This window comes from Micromesistius poutassou, assembly GCF_964030765.1.
Source record: "Micromesistius poutassou genome assembly, chromosome: 9".
In the NCBI taxonomy this organism is placed as follows: domain Eukaryota; kingdom Metazoa; phylum Chordata; class Actinopteri; order Gadiformes; family Gadidae; genus Micromesistius; species Micromesistius poutassou.
Window position 1 is genome coordinate 1,346,388 of NC_140279.1, and position 15,150 is coordinate 1,361,537.

General features: G+C 47.1%; 1 protein-coding gene across 1 annotated transcript in view; it reads left to right on the forward strand.

Annotated features, from left to right (window-relative positions):
• Positions 1 to 13,724, forward strand: part of ncanb (neurocan b) — a gene marked incomplete at both ends in the record, with an annotated part of 106,130 nt that extends 92,406 nt beyond the window's left edge. Inside the window, 5 exons of the mRNA XM_084473505.1 lie at positions 1,964 to 2,122; positions 4,357 to 4,439; positions 4,875 to 5,019; positions 10,147 to 10,329; positions 13,585 to 13,724. Of these exons, the coding sequence (XP_084329631.1) occupies positions 1,964 to 2,122; positions 4,357 to 4,439; positions 4,875 to 5,019; positions 10,147 to 10,329; positions 13,585 to 13,724 (710 nt within the window). The remainder of the gene's footprint in view (positions 1 to 1,963; positions 2,123 to 4,356; positions 4,440 to 4,874; positions 5,020 to 10,146; positions 10,330 to 13,584) is intronic.
• Positions 13,725 to 15,150: the final 1,426 nt, after the last annotated feature.

A 15,150-nucleotide genomic window follows, 5' to 3' on the forward strand; every position in this document is an offset into this window, starting at 1 on the left:
AAAATCGGCCGTCAAACCTCGCAGTGCTTTCCTTTCCTTTTCCTTATCTGCCCTGAACTTCTTTTAACCGCGTCTCTCTTGTCCACAAACTCCTCGTGCATTCTCTCCGACGCTCTCTTCCCTCTGTTCTCCTCTTCCCTCTGTTCTCCTCGCGGTCCACCTCTTGACTCCTTCCTCCTCTCCTCCCAGCCTCTACCTGACCCGTGTACAAAGCAGGACCGCACGCAGGCTCCATGTACTGGTGTCACTTCACATTTATCTGAGCCTCGCCCCCCCCCCGGATACCTCTGTACTGTAGGGGTGGATGGAAGAATGACAGGGCCCCGGGGCAAAGGCTATGGAGAGATGTGCAGGAATTAGTGTTCGCCTCTTTGACGGATGAACTATGAACCCCGATGTGAACCGCCACTTCACATACCGTAGGCCAACGTGAACACACACACACACAGACATGGACCATCCCGTATCCCAGGAAAAATACCAGAAAAAGCTCCAGGATGTTAGAATAGGCAAGACACATTCACGCACACGCACACACGCACACACGCACGCACAAACACGCAAGCTACGCACACACGCATACACCAGCAAAAACGCAATGCAACACACACACACACACACACACACACACACACAAACACACACACAGACACACACACACGGCAGACACACACTCTGAAATGTAGGACACGAGACACGGCGTGTAAACCCGCCAGGCGCAGTACGGCTCGCAGTCCCGCTGATAACCCCTCGGGGAGATAAGAGTGACGGGGGGCGGAGTGTGCTCCGTGGTGGTGGTGGTGGTGGGGAGGGCAGGGAAGAGCGGCCTGCGAGTGCAGTCGGCGTCAGTGGACTGGCAGAGCTGTGACAGGGTTTAATTACAAGTCGAGTCGAGCTCTCTGGAAGACGTTTCCAGGGATTGTTGTCGTTTCATTAGATTAAAGAGGGCTCGGGTCTGGTCTCTAAGCTGGCACGCTGCTGGCGGACTACTGCGGTGGATTAGGCCTCTGAGTTCATCCAGAGAGAGAGAAGAGCTCCCTCTGTGGGAGGAGAGAGAGAGAGAGAGGGGAGGAGGGGGAGAGAGAGGGGGAGAGAGGGAGAGAGGGAGAGAGGGAGAGGAGGGAGAGGGAGAGAGAGAGTGGAGTGAGAGAGAGGAGGGAGAGAGAGAGAGAGGGAGGAGGGTAGTGAGAGAGAGAGGGAGAGAGAGGGAGAGGGAGGGAGAGGAGGGAGAGGGAGAGGAGAGAGAGAGGGGGAGAGAGGGAGGGAGAGAGAGAGGGGAGAGAGGGAGTGAGAGTGAGAGAGGGAGGGTGAGAGAGGAGAGAGGGGAGAGAGGGAGAGGGAGGAGAGGGAGAGGAGAGAGAGAAGGAGAGAGAGGGAGAGGGCATGAGAAGTTTAGAGAGAGAGGTAGGGGAGGAGAAGGTGGAGAGAGACAGGGGGGAAAAGGGATGGAGAAGGGAAGAGAGAGAGAAGTGGAAAGGAGGAGAGGTGGAGAGAAGGGAGGGAGAGGGGGTGCAGCTGTTTCACAGAGGAGCGGTGAAAGCAGATTACTTGGGGAGGAAGATGATGGAAATGGTCGGAACGAGGAAAATTAATTTCTTAAAAAGAAATCGTGTCATTTTAATTGAGTTTTAATTTAAAATCACTGTGGAAAAACACAACACACACTAATTCCTCCTCCCTCCTATGTTGTGCCAAAAGTGGTTTTTTTTTCAATGGAACATCTGCCTGTTTTGTGTTAAGCACTCTCTCTCTCTCTCTCTCTCTCTCCTCTCTCTCTCTCTCTCTCTCTCTCTCTCTCTCTCTCATGGGGCTTTATTAGCATGGAAAACGAACATCCGCCAAAGGGTGACATTGTGAAATGTCTCTAACAATGTGAAAAGACATCACATTTCTCTCTCTTCTCATCTCTCTGTTGTCTCCCTCTCTCTCTCTCTCTCTCTATCTCTGCCTCGTTCACCTGCAGACACGGAGGGCTGCGAGCACACCTGGCGCAAGTTCCACGGCCACTGCTACCGCTACTTCAGCCGCAGGCACACCTGGGAAGACGGGGAGAAGGACTGCCGCGAGCATAACGGGCACCTGGCCAGCGTGCACAGCCTGGCGGAGCAGCGCTTCATCAGCGGTAGGAACGCGCCACCAGGGCTGGCGGCTGGACGGCGGACGGCTGCTAGTGCTGCTGCTACTGCAGCCGGCGGGGGAGAGACGCTGTCTGTCTTGGAAACTCGTGCAATGGGTGCAATATGGTCGATATATATATATATATATATATATATATATACAGGGCCGGAGTGGGACCCATTTTCAGCCCGGGAGTTTCAGGCCCAGTGATGGAAGAATTTGCATAAATGAACAGCCCAAAACGCATACTATCCCTTTTTATTATTGGATGCCAAATGAAAAATCCACCTCAAGGATGTTACTTTAACTATCAATTATATATAAAACATACAATGTTACCCCATTACATATTTGGGATCATTTCAATGCATCATGTCAGTTCTATGCGTGGGTGATCTTATATCAAATCATTTAAATATATTTTTTAAGGTCCTCTCTACCTGTCCTCTCAGTCCTGTCTTCTTCATGTATCGGGTTCACCAGCAGCATCAGACCAGCTGAACTGCTGCTCTGAGAAGAAGAAGTCATTTTTTCTTTCACCCAAGCGGCCCGAAATACATATGAAAGTGGACCGGCCCAACGGGAAACCTCCCGAACGTCCCGATGGCCACCCCGGGCCTGTATATATATATATTTTAAAACAAAACGTGTTTTAAAACGTATTTTTAAAGAGGATCTGAGTCTGGGTGATCTAGCCGTGGTTAGTGTCTGTCTTGGCCTTACTGTGGCGTTCTGTGAACTGGTGGTAAATGGACTGCATTTATACAGCACTTTTCTAACCAGTGGCCACTCAAAGCGCTTAACAATATTGCCCAACATTTACCCATTCATGCACACATTCACACACCGACAGCGGTGTCAACCTTGCAAGGCGGCCAGATTGTCGGGAGAAGTTTAGGGTCAAGTTTCTTGCTCAGGGACAGATTAACACTCGAAATAGCATCCTTCCAGTTACCAGCCAACCCGCTCTACCTCCTGAGCCACATGCAGCCCAGATGTACCAGTGTTATGTGTCAGGATGACTTCCTTGTACACAAATGCAAACATTGGCAGTTTAGCACTTTGGTCTTTTGTGATGGGTGGGGGATGAGTCATGGGTCAGTACAGAGTTTATGGAACGACATAACAGGGAGTATTTCAGAATATGTCTGATCACAAAGACCAAAGTGCTCTATTGGATCTGGGGCATTAGAAATGCTGAATTAGTGCAACAAAACAATTTGACCAAATTATATTCATAACAGATGTTTCAATGGACGGCAGGAGAGACAATTACGATGGTTTCAACACCCGGAACAGTGTTGTCCTTCTATAGAAGATTTAACAATAAGGATAATGCTGAAACTATTATTCCTCTGGTTTATTATTCTTGTGGTTATTGTTCATCGCCACATTTCCAAATAGGACGATTGAGCGCCGATGGCCAGCGACCGTGTCAGGGTGTGTCGTTTCTTTGCTTGATATATTGGAGCCATTACAAATATCCTGCATTTTACTTCCTGCATTTCCTATTTTACCCTCTGATTTGTGAACGACTGAATGCCAACAGGTCCCTAGTTCAACCCAGAGCCAGGCCAGGGGTGTCTTCTGTCACCTCATCCCTCTTTACACAGACGCATTTACCAAAAACGGGTGTTTAATTGCCTCGAAAAATGGACATCCCCACCCCAGCAATAAGAGGACTCGAGCCATTAGGGAGATTAATGATCCTGCTAATGATGTTAATTAGATAAACCATGATTGAAATTCCATTTTGCACGCACGAGCATCCACACACACGCAAATACACGCACACTAACAAACTGCTCGCACAAGCACATGTGAAGGCGTGCATGGACAGAGCTGATGTTAATCAGACTAAACATTATTGAAATTCCATTAACACTTGCAGGCTCTCGCTCTCACTCTTTCGCTCGCTCACACACATCCACACGCACACTGACACACATACACGCACACACACGCACACATACTGCCAGACCCAAAAATCTCATCACCATGGCATCAGATACGGCTCTGCTTGGCCAACCTTTGCTCTCTCCGATTTTGACCAGGAATCGATTGAATCTCATAAAGATGCCATCCACATATCCGCCCTTTTAGCATCCATGAATTCATTTTGGGCCGCTGGTCCCTGGCATCACGTGGACATGCCGTGTATGATGGAGTTTACAGACAGACAGAGAGGCGTTCTGTCTGTACTCCAGTGCTGTGAGCATCTTATGTGTTCCCGTGCAGGACTGAGCCACGATAACACGTGGATCGGGCTCAACGACCGGACGGTGGAGGACGACTTTCAGTGGACGGACAAGATGGATCTGGTGAGAGAGACTTTGAGGCTGAAGCTGTAGTCAATTTCTATACTTTTCTTCCTAACTTTTGCTTAATAAGGAAGATATTTAAAAACAGGGTTTGATATTTTAAGAGCATGATGAGGAATCCTGGATGCCCTGTCTACTTAAAGGAAGAAGACATTTGAAAAATGTTTGATCATTTCACAGTGGAGAGGATTCTCAGCATACTCATGTGAGAATGTGAATAAATACAACTTATAATAAACTATGATATCCTTCAGCTGTCTGTCATCTGGCAACTCATTTGTCCACATATGTTGCAACAACAATAGCTGATATGTGTCTTATTAAAGGGATTCACCAAACATCTCTTCACAAAGAGAAAAAAAGTGGCAATGTGCTTTGCCGTCATCAAAACGTTGTGTCTTGGTCCTCCTGTCATTGTGTGCGTGACGTCCGCAGCAATACGAGAACTGGCGCAGCAACCAGCCAGACAACTTCTTCGCCGGAGGAGAAGACTGCGTGGTGATGATCGCGCACGAGAGCGGCAAGTGGAACGACGTGCCGTGCAACTACAACCTGCCCTACGTCTGCAAGAAAGGAACAGGTGAGAGAAGGAAGTCAGGTCTATGACTTCTGGATTTTTATGCTGCTTTTATGCTTCCTTTCAGTGATTGGATGCATGAGCGAATCCAGCGTTGCGGTCGGTTAATACTGCGAGGGACTTCATCAAATGGAGGATACAATTAATGGAGCTGCCAACTATTACATGTAGAGGGTAGGGTACAGCTGATAAAATAGGATAAAACCTTAGTTATGTGTATGGTATCCCTCTACCTAAGTCACAGTGGAGAATTTAATATTTAGAATTTTTTTCATTTGCAAAGGTGCGAAGGTGTTCAAATCTCTGATAACAGTAGTTTGTCCGTCAAAGTAAAAGTCAAACTTTCCTCATCAATTACAATTACAATTGCACAAAGACAAACACAAAAGAACAAGGGTGGTGCGGGGTAATTTCCACTTTTTAATTAGTCATTACCAAAACTAATTAAATGGAGTCCGATGCAACTGATCCTCCAGTCAGCGATAAGCCAGCGTTTGATTTGTTTGTTTGTTGTGGTGACAGCAGCTGTCATACGCCACAGCTCCTGCGGTGACATCTCCACCTCAACCTGGCTGCGCGGAGACAGACAGAGTTATTACGGGTTCCTGAGGCTCCTCAGAGGAGCTCTCACAGCTCATTCTACCCCTGATCGCTATGCGGCTCAGAGTCATACTAATGGCCGGACATTAGCAGGCTTGGCAAGGGGACCGGGCCCAGGTGTGTAAATGGGGAGGGTCACAGGAACCACCACACCCCCCCCCCCCCCCCGCCCCCCCGCCCCCCCTCCCCCCCTCCCTCCCCCCCAGCTAAGTGCTGCGTTGGGCCTAGTTGGAGTTCATCCTGACAGCTAATTGCTTCTTGTTCTGTGTATGCCGTGATTGATTTAACAGCCTTCAGTTGAACGGTAGACACGGTTACCCAGAGTGCGGTGTGTAGACACTGCAACACTCGTGGAATGATTAATCTCCTCTTAATTCATGTGCTCATAAAAACATTAGTCGTTGATAACCAGTGAATATCAATCAGTCGGCGCAGAAAACTTCTCCGGACGGGTTTAATAATTTATACCAAAGTCTGTGCGATGCAGGCATTTGGAGTGTTGCCAGTTGCAAATCCACATCTGTTTCCCTGCGTCACGGAGGGACGGGCACGTCCCTCGTCAGCGGGCGGTGGTGACACACATGCCGCTGAAGGTTGTGGCGTTTGACGCCACCTGTGGCCTTAATCAGTCGCTTGTAGTGTTTTCATCTCCGTCTTTTCATCTCCTTCCACTTCCCTGACAATCTCCATTTTATTACCTCTGAATAAACCAACTTTAAGCCTTCTCCCATCAGCGGAGACGGGCTGCGGGACACTGCGGGGGCCCTGCCTGATTACTTTTTGCCCGAGCATGAGACGAGTGCTCGGTGCGTCTGCTCATCAATCGCCCCCTGGGCCTGATTGGTTGAAATCGACAGTGTGGCAGCCTATCAGACGCATGAATTAGCGCACAGCAGTCGCCAGGTTGGTGCTGATGACAGAGCAGCAAGTCCCAGATTGACTCTGCAATATGTTTTGCATATGCGGGGGCAAAAAAAGGTGAAAGTGCGAGATTTTAACACTTTTTTCTTACCAAATGTGTGAAAAAAGGCAAAAAATAAACCCAACAGCCTGTCGTGTTATCACCTAGTTGCCGCAGTTCTCTAGGAGTTTAAGATTGTGTTTCAAAATTCACTCCTACAATTAGAAATGCAATGACTCCCTGCCGTGAGTAGAGCGCCATGGTAATACAGAAGTGGATGCCCCCATACAGCTGCATAAGTACATACCCCGATGGGAGCAGGGACGCGGTGGCGTTGGTTTGTATCTGCAGCGACTGAACAGAGGTGAGCCTTTCCATTATCAGACCTCTGATTGGAGCCGCCCTCCTGATTGTCTGCCAATGCAGTGGCCGCTGAGTAATGAGTGCTGCATGATTTAGTTATGGGTGGACCCAGATGCGACTAGTGTTTTTCCACGGGTGTCCGCTGTGGTGAGGGAGAAAGATCTGCCACTGAAGTCTATCGCCGTAGTCCTAGTTTATTCGGGGGAAAGTGGATGTACCCAACGCCGACGCCAAAAAACGTCTTTGTTACACCTGCCATTTGGCAGTAGTGTTTCATGTGTTGTACTATGAAGAGAGCTTGGAAGATCTCTCCACTTGTTACATTGAGCACCAAACATCACACACACCGACCGCTGCGTGATCACACCAACGGCCACGCAACAAGGAGCCTGGCGCCTGGGCGTTCTACTTTTCAGCTGATCAATTGAAGTGGCCTGGATGGTGAGTCGCATGGGATTAACTAAGCCTCCGGTGTGAGGACCACTGTGGAGAAATCAGTTCCGCTCCAGCTTGCGCTCCACGAATTGGGCTTCGGTGCTTAGCGAGCGGCCTTAACAAAGGAGAAAGAACCTGCTCTCTAACGCCCCCTGCTGGCCCCCGTCTTATCTCAGAAGGTCTAATAACGCTAGCAACCTACTTGGCTCCATATGACCCACTATTTAACAACCTTGAACCTCCTGCTTAGTCACCATGACTACAATCACTGGCCAACCAGCATGGATTAGAGAGTTCTATAATAATTGACGCAGCAAAAGCCCTCGCTCATGAAGTGCCAGTGTAAATATTGACATCAGCATTTTTGCAGCTGTGTTTCACACGGCTGTGCATAACAATGCCTTGCACTCAAATGCAACCCCCTACACAAAGACGCACATAAACACTCAACACACACACACACGCATCCACACACACACAAACACACACACACACACACACACCATTCAAAGTAGTTAGGCTACATACATTGAACTCCTTAAAACCTCAACAGGAAGACATGACATGCATGACGATGCATGACATGCATATAAACCTCACGCAGGAACTTAATTAAACATTTCATGCAAGGTCCTAGACAAACACCGGTACAGGGGCACAACCTGCCTGCAAGGGTTTAATGCTGTCTCTTGACTCTTTGCACTTTGCAATGTGCAGTACGGATTCAAATAACGTGAGGATGTAAAGGGGACTGCAGAGCATTGTAAAGAGCTATAGGGATTAATCAGCATAACGTTGTACTTCTGAGTAAGCTGCACTTTCACAGTTGCCAGCGTTCGCCCTTTCTGCCGTATCCGACACAGGGGAGTCCTCTGGCCTTTACACAAACGTCTCCCTGAAGATGGAGGCGGGCGTTTGGTTTGTGTAACTCCTGCTGCGACCTTTGCCTTTCAAACCCCATTTTTCTAACGTCTTCACTCCCCAGGCTGCCCCTGTGTGGAGGTGCTTTGACAAGCTCCGGTGTGAGTGTGATGGCTCGTGGCAACAACACCTTTTACTTACACAATTCTCTAGCTGTGAGTTAATGTCTTGAGGGAAGTAGACAGAGCGTTTAAAGTGCAATCACGTGTCGTCTCATACCGCGGCCATTAAGGCTATCGCTTTAAACATTTGCATCCACCCGTGAAATGATTGCATCTCTTAAATATTAGCAAGCCTTAAATCGTTTGTGTGGGGAAATAATCACATGCATGCAACGCTAATTGAGAAAATGAAATGTTTTCTCAAAAGTTTTTTTATCCCGGTTATTCTCCACAGTCCATTAGTTGTTAAATGTAGCGTGGGTGCTTTAATTTGGGTTAATGCAAGTGTTTTTCTTTTTCTTATTAAGAAGTAATTCAGGGACAAGCAGAAATAAAAGCAAAAATTGATAGGAGACAGGAGTTAGGGAATAAACTTTATATGATGGTGTTTTCACTCCAGCTTTAAAGTTGACTTGACCTGATAGAATAATACTACAAAAGATTTGTCAAAAATTCTGAACCTTAAATCTCTATCCTTCTCTTTTTTTGGTTTTTGTGTTGGGTGTTTTTGTGCTAGCTAAAAAAAAAAACACCTGGTAAACAAGGATGGTCAGCTTGAGTAGCAACACTGCCCTCTATGGAGACAGCCGGTAACTTCACCATTACCCAGACCTGTCATGAGTGTCTGGCACCCCTGATGTGGGGGATAGGAAATCTGTTATGTTGTGTTAGCGCTTCCCCGAGGCTTGCCAGCATGTCTAACTCTGACTGGGGTGTCAGCCGGCATTTCATCTTTGTTTGTTGGAGACATTTCTTCGGGGCCTGCTGCTTTGACTCCCATCGCAGGGTTAACCGACTTTCCTCGACTGACTTCTGCCCACCAGCAGAAACACATTGTGATGGAGATGTATAGACAGCCTGTATACAGGGCTCACAGCTTGCATGCCGTCTAGACAGCAATTACAACTTATTATACAGAAGTTTTCTAAAACTAGTAATACTGGTACTAGATGAAAATATGCAGCTACAATAATGAAGTTAAATTTTTTTTTTTGTCTCACAAAAAATAATCCTTGCTTTTTTCTATTTATTTGTCTTTGACTCTCTTGCTAATTATCTCACCCTCTCTCCCTTTCCCTCTCTCTGTGTCTTGTTCACTCTCTCTCACTCTCTCTCTCCCTTTCCCTCTCTCTGTGTCTTGTTCACTCTCTCTCACTCTCTCTCTCTCCCTTTCCCTCTCTCTGTGTCTTGTTCACTCTCTCTCTCTCACTCTCTCTCTCTCTCTCTCCCTTTCCCTCTCTCTGTGTCTTGTTCACTCTCTCTCACTCTCTCTCTCTCCCTTTCCCTCTCTCTGTGTCTTGTTCACTCTCTCTCACTCTCTCTCTCTCCCTTTCCCTCTCTCTGTGTCTTGTTCACTCTCTCTCTCTCACTCTCTCTCTCTCTCTCTCTCCCTTTCCCTCTCTCTGTGTCTTGTTCACTCTCTCTCACTCTCTCTCTCTCCCTTTCCCTCTCTCTGTGTCTTGTTCACTCTCTCTCACTCTCTCTCTCTCCCTTTCCCTCTCTCTGTGTCTTGTTCACTCTCTCTCTCTCACTCTCTCTCTCTCTCTCCCTTTCCCTCTCTCTGTGTCTTGTTCACTCTCTCTCACTCTCTCTCTCTCTTTCCCTCTCTGTGTGTCTTGTTCACTCTCTCTCTCTCCCTTTCCCTCTCTCTGTGTCTTGTTCACTCTCTCTCACTCTCTCTCCCTTTCCCTCTCTCTGTGTCTTGTTTACTCTCTCTCTCTCTCTCTCTCTCTCTCTCTCCTTCTCCAGTGCTCTGCGGGGCTCCGCCCACCGTGGACAGCGCCTTCCTGATTGGACGGAAGCGCTCCCACTACGACATCCACTCGGTGGTGCGCTACCAGTGTGCCGACGGCTTCCTGCAGCGCCACGTGCCCACCGCCAAGTGCCGCGCCAACGGCAAGTGGGACCGTCCCAAGATCATCTGCACAAAGTGTGAGTTACACGAGGAGGGGGTCTCTCGGGGGGGGGGCGCCGGGGCACATGTCCGGGTTTTGTCTCTGCTGTGAGAGACCAACTTTGGAACTGAGAAATACTTTTGTGTTATTGTCGCTATTATTTCATTGACCAAGAACATCAGAAATGATATTTCGTCATTTTGCAGACTTACAGTGCTTGCTATACTATACTATACTATACCATACTATACTGTACCTTACTGTACTATACTACACTACACTATACTATACTGTAATAGACTATACTATACTATACTTAAGCTGATAAGTATAGTAACTTGAAATGTTGTTTATTTATATATAAAAGCAATAGCATAGTTCACTAAAAATATGTTGATTGCTGGAGAGGGTGGAAATGTTGTACAGCAATAGGCACACGGTGAGTGAACTCGATAGTAGGCGAGTAGCTCGGCGAACCGAGCTACCCTCTCTAGCCTTCTCTCTGAAGGACGCTACAGTGTGTTGCATAGCAACTGCCGTACACTTTGAGGGTGTGTGTGACTTTCATTTCGCCATACTTACGTAACCGTTTTATAAAAGCAATAGATCACTTCAGTCAGTGAAACGTTCTCATTATACCACAGTTAAGGGGCGTTGTCCGTCCCGACGCGCAGCGGAGGGACGGCGACCCCCTTGTGACCCCCAGCACATACCACAGCCTGTCGTGATCTATTGCTTAAGTATACCATACTATACCATTCTATACTATACTATACTATATTACTCAGGGCAAAAAAAAACAGATGTTGTGGGGTTTCGCTGATTAATAAAGGTCAGATCAAAACAACAGCTATAGGCAGACATTGGCGTTTAAACAACAGACCTATCAGCAGGGGGTCAAACATCCTATGAACACTATCCTGCAGTAGGAATTCAACTGATCCTAGGATGTATATAAAGTGTAATAAATCATCATAGATCAAATGTTCTGCCTAATAACATAAAGTATAATCTTTCCCCTGTGGCTGGACATGAGGCCTGTAGTTGTTGCTTCCTTCACTGCGCATTTTATTTTAAAATAGCACTGGAAACAAATTGTCAATCATCGGTTATTCATATCTTTTCCTTCATTTTCGCTTATATTTTTAGTCTCTTTTCATATCTTATATCTTATATTTATAGTCACTTTTTTAGTGTTTTAAATCTCAGGGGGGAGATTTCAAACGCATAAGATATCTTGTGAAAACTATAGTAGCCGTAGTTTGAGACAGGACATCACAGCCTTTGAGGTTCATTGTCTCATATATAGTGACTCGTACAACGCCTCCTTCATCAAGTATATCCCATGGCAGCGAAAAGCTTTCTGAAGCCTCTACCATTATAAATAACATCAAAGTATGATTCCAGCCATCATGGTAGCACGTGTCTTTTTATAATCTAACCCCCAGAATAGAAGCGAGAGTGACCATGTGAGCAGCAGCAACAAGCGTATGCTGTGAGTGGTAGTCTATTTCTCTCTCTCTCTCTCTCTCTCTCTCTCTCTCTCTCTCTCTCTCTCTCTCTATCAATTAAATTTCTCTCTCCCCCCCTCTCTCTCTCTTTTTCTCTTTCTCTTTTTTTTCTCTCTCTCTCTCTTTCTCTTTCTCTTTCTCTTTTTCTGTCTCTCTTTCTTGTTCTCTCTCTCTCTCTCTCTCTCTCTCTCTCTCTCTCTCTCTCTCTCTTTCTCTTTCTCTCGCCCTCTCTCTCGCCCTCTTTCTCTTTATGTCTGAAGCTTCTCAGTCTACTCAGACTCTGAGTAGACTGAGATTTCCAGAGTCCCAGGGGAAGATCAAAGGAGATTGTGTTGACTGGGGAGGCTGTGCAGCCCACCCAGTGCCTTCTTCCTGCTCTCTTCATCTCACCTCTAAGAGTCTCTCCCTCTCTCGCTGTCTCTCTCTCTGTCTCTCTCGCTCAATTATATCATATTTAAAGGGTTTCATTTGCATGGGAAACATACAGTATATTTACATTTCCAAAGCTCATTAAAAGTCACTTTTTTCTTCCTTCTCTCTCTCTCTCTTTTATCACTCTTCCAATTGATAATCCTATGTTATTTAGCATAATGATGCAGCCTCTTCTGGTGTTTCCAACTTGATCTCCATGATTGTATCGTTCCATTATAATGCCTCTAGTCCATTATTTTTATTCTTCTCTTGAAGACAATGAGACATGGCTTTTAGAGTGCATCTCCCTTTACTTAATTGCAAGTGAAATAGGTACTTAGTGCAAGACAAAATAGTATGAATGTGATTTAGTCGTGCCTAATTGAAACTCTTGCCGGCCGTGCTGAATGTATTTTGCTATAACAGCGACTTGTAGAAAGAGGCCAGCTCAACATCCAACCAATCCTATGATTTTCATTGGAACATAAGCCATTTGGTCCATGCTCCAAAGCAGCCATAATGTGAGTGCATACATTCGTAACCTGGAGGGCCCTAATGGGAATTGAACCCCTAACCCTGGCACTGTTATTGCCGCAGTGATTCAGACAGGAAAATAATTTAACGGTAAGTCTTTTTGGCGCTCATTAACTTTTTGTCTCTCTTATCTCTGCTTCCCTCTCTCTCCTCTCTCTCTCCTTCCCTCCCTCCATCTCCCTCTGTCTCCTTCCCTCTCCTCTCTCTCCTTCCCTCTCCCTCATTCTCTCCTCTCTATTCATCTCCCTCTCTCTCCATTGCCCTCTCTCTCCTTCCCTCTCTCTCCATCTCTCTCTCTCACTCCTTCCCTCTCTCTCCTCTCTCCTCTCTCCCATTCCCGCTCTCTCCTTTCCTCTCTCTCCTCTCTCTCCAGCTCCCTCTCTTGCTCCCTTTATCAACTCCATTTAAATTCAAGGACTTTATTGGCATGACAAATCTGCATTTTTTAACCACTAATATTGCTTAAAATAGCACCAAACCTCTGCAGTAGCATCACTAGGGTCCCTACACATAAAACGAAGCATCAGCAACTTAGTTAGCGTACCGGGACTGTTTTCCAAGTCTGTGCCTTACCGGTAGGTCCATGTTTCCAGGAAGTCCACACAAGTCGATTACCGGCTACCGTAAATAATAGAATAGAGGTGCCAACAAATTTAACAAACAATCTCCCCTCTTGATACTTGGCTGTTTTAAATTAGTTTGCGTCTCATTTTAAGCATTTTATTTTTTAAGCATTTTAAGCATTTTAGTTTTTACCCCAAGGATATACATCTATATATATATATATAAACTACACTCACTCTTATCCCTCCCTTTGTCTCCGTTGTCTCCCCCAGCCCGGCGGTCTCATCGTAACCGGCGCCATCACCACAACGGCCGGAGGGAACGCAGGAAGCACAAGAAGCACAGCCACAGGGAGGGGGGCCACCACGGGGCCAAGGACCACAGCCTGGGTCAAGACCACATCCACTTCTAAACCAAATAATAATAACCCCCCCCCCCCTCTCTCTCTCTCTCTCTCTCTCTCTCTCTCTCTCTCTCTCTCTCTCTCTCTCTCCCTGATCCTCTCCCCTCTGTCTCCATACCTCCCTTCCTTGCTTCTCCCCCATCCTCCCCAGTCCTCCCACTTTGCTCCTGGTGCCGACCCACCCTTACCCCTAAACAACTTCAAAACTCTCTACCCAAGCTCCACCACCCCGCTCCTCCCTCTCGACCCTTGTTTTCTGCCCAGCCATGCTGTGCCATTGCCTGGCCGGGTCCCCCCCCCTCTTCTGCCTCCTACCCCCCCATCCGGTGTGGTGGGTCAGCCTGTGTGTCGTCCACTCTGAGGCCTACGCGAGGCGTCCCCCGGACTTCAAACGACCCCTTTGTAACCTTTAGGTTTTGACCCTTTCACCTTAACTCTGCTTTGCTTTTTACACTTCTTGGTTCCCAGGGTACTCTTCTGACTTTTCTCTGATTTTCTTTGCTTCTCGTGTGTTTTCTGTCAAGGTGTTAAACGATGATCTTAAACATGGGGCGTCTTGTTTTCTCCCACTGATCTATTTTTGAGATACCTTACATGTTTTCTTTTATGTACTGTTTTCGGAGGAGAAGGGATATCGTTGGCCGCGGTAAATAGTGACGACTTCGTGGAAACTGGCTCACATAGATTCAGTTGAGTGGAGCCGAACTGGCAGTAGCCTCCATTGTTTTGTACTTATAACCCACCATCATTTCACAGTTAAACTGTACGTTCCCTGACTACTCTGTTGCCGTGTTGCAGAACAGAAAGGAATTAGACCGAAACTCGCCCAGCAAATAATGAGCCGAGCGCTTCTAAACTGTATTGAACGAGTGCATTTTCAATTAGAGACTCCTGTGTTTGACTTATTTTAAGCTTTTAGCTTTAGCATTGATTTACTTGTTCGAATCACATCCATGATCCAGGTCACGGTGTCATCGGCCGCTTTACCCATAGGGTAAACAAGGAGATCCCATTTCATCACATCACATGTCACACATCACAGCACCACACATCAACGTCACTCACACCCTCACAGCCTCCGAGGACAGACCCCAGCCACAGCTGTGTCCCCACACACAGCACTTGTCATTGTCAGGGAGTTGGAACCACACGTTTGTTTGCACTTGCTGTCGCGCGGATGAAACTCCGGGTCTATTCTCGACCGTCTCCGCACCGCAGACGCCTGAGTGGCCTGTCTGGCGGCGCGGCCGTTCGGAATGTCTCCTCTGATGAGCACGTCGATGTGAAGTGGCTGCGAGGAAGGGGTCCTTATTGGGCAATATGGATCGCCTCTGATATTCCCTCTTGTTTCCCACCTGCCGTAGATCCATATCTCCTCGATTCAGTCGTTCCTCACTTGATAGTCACTTTGCCAATTAGAGAGCGCGGGAGAGCC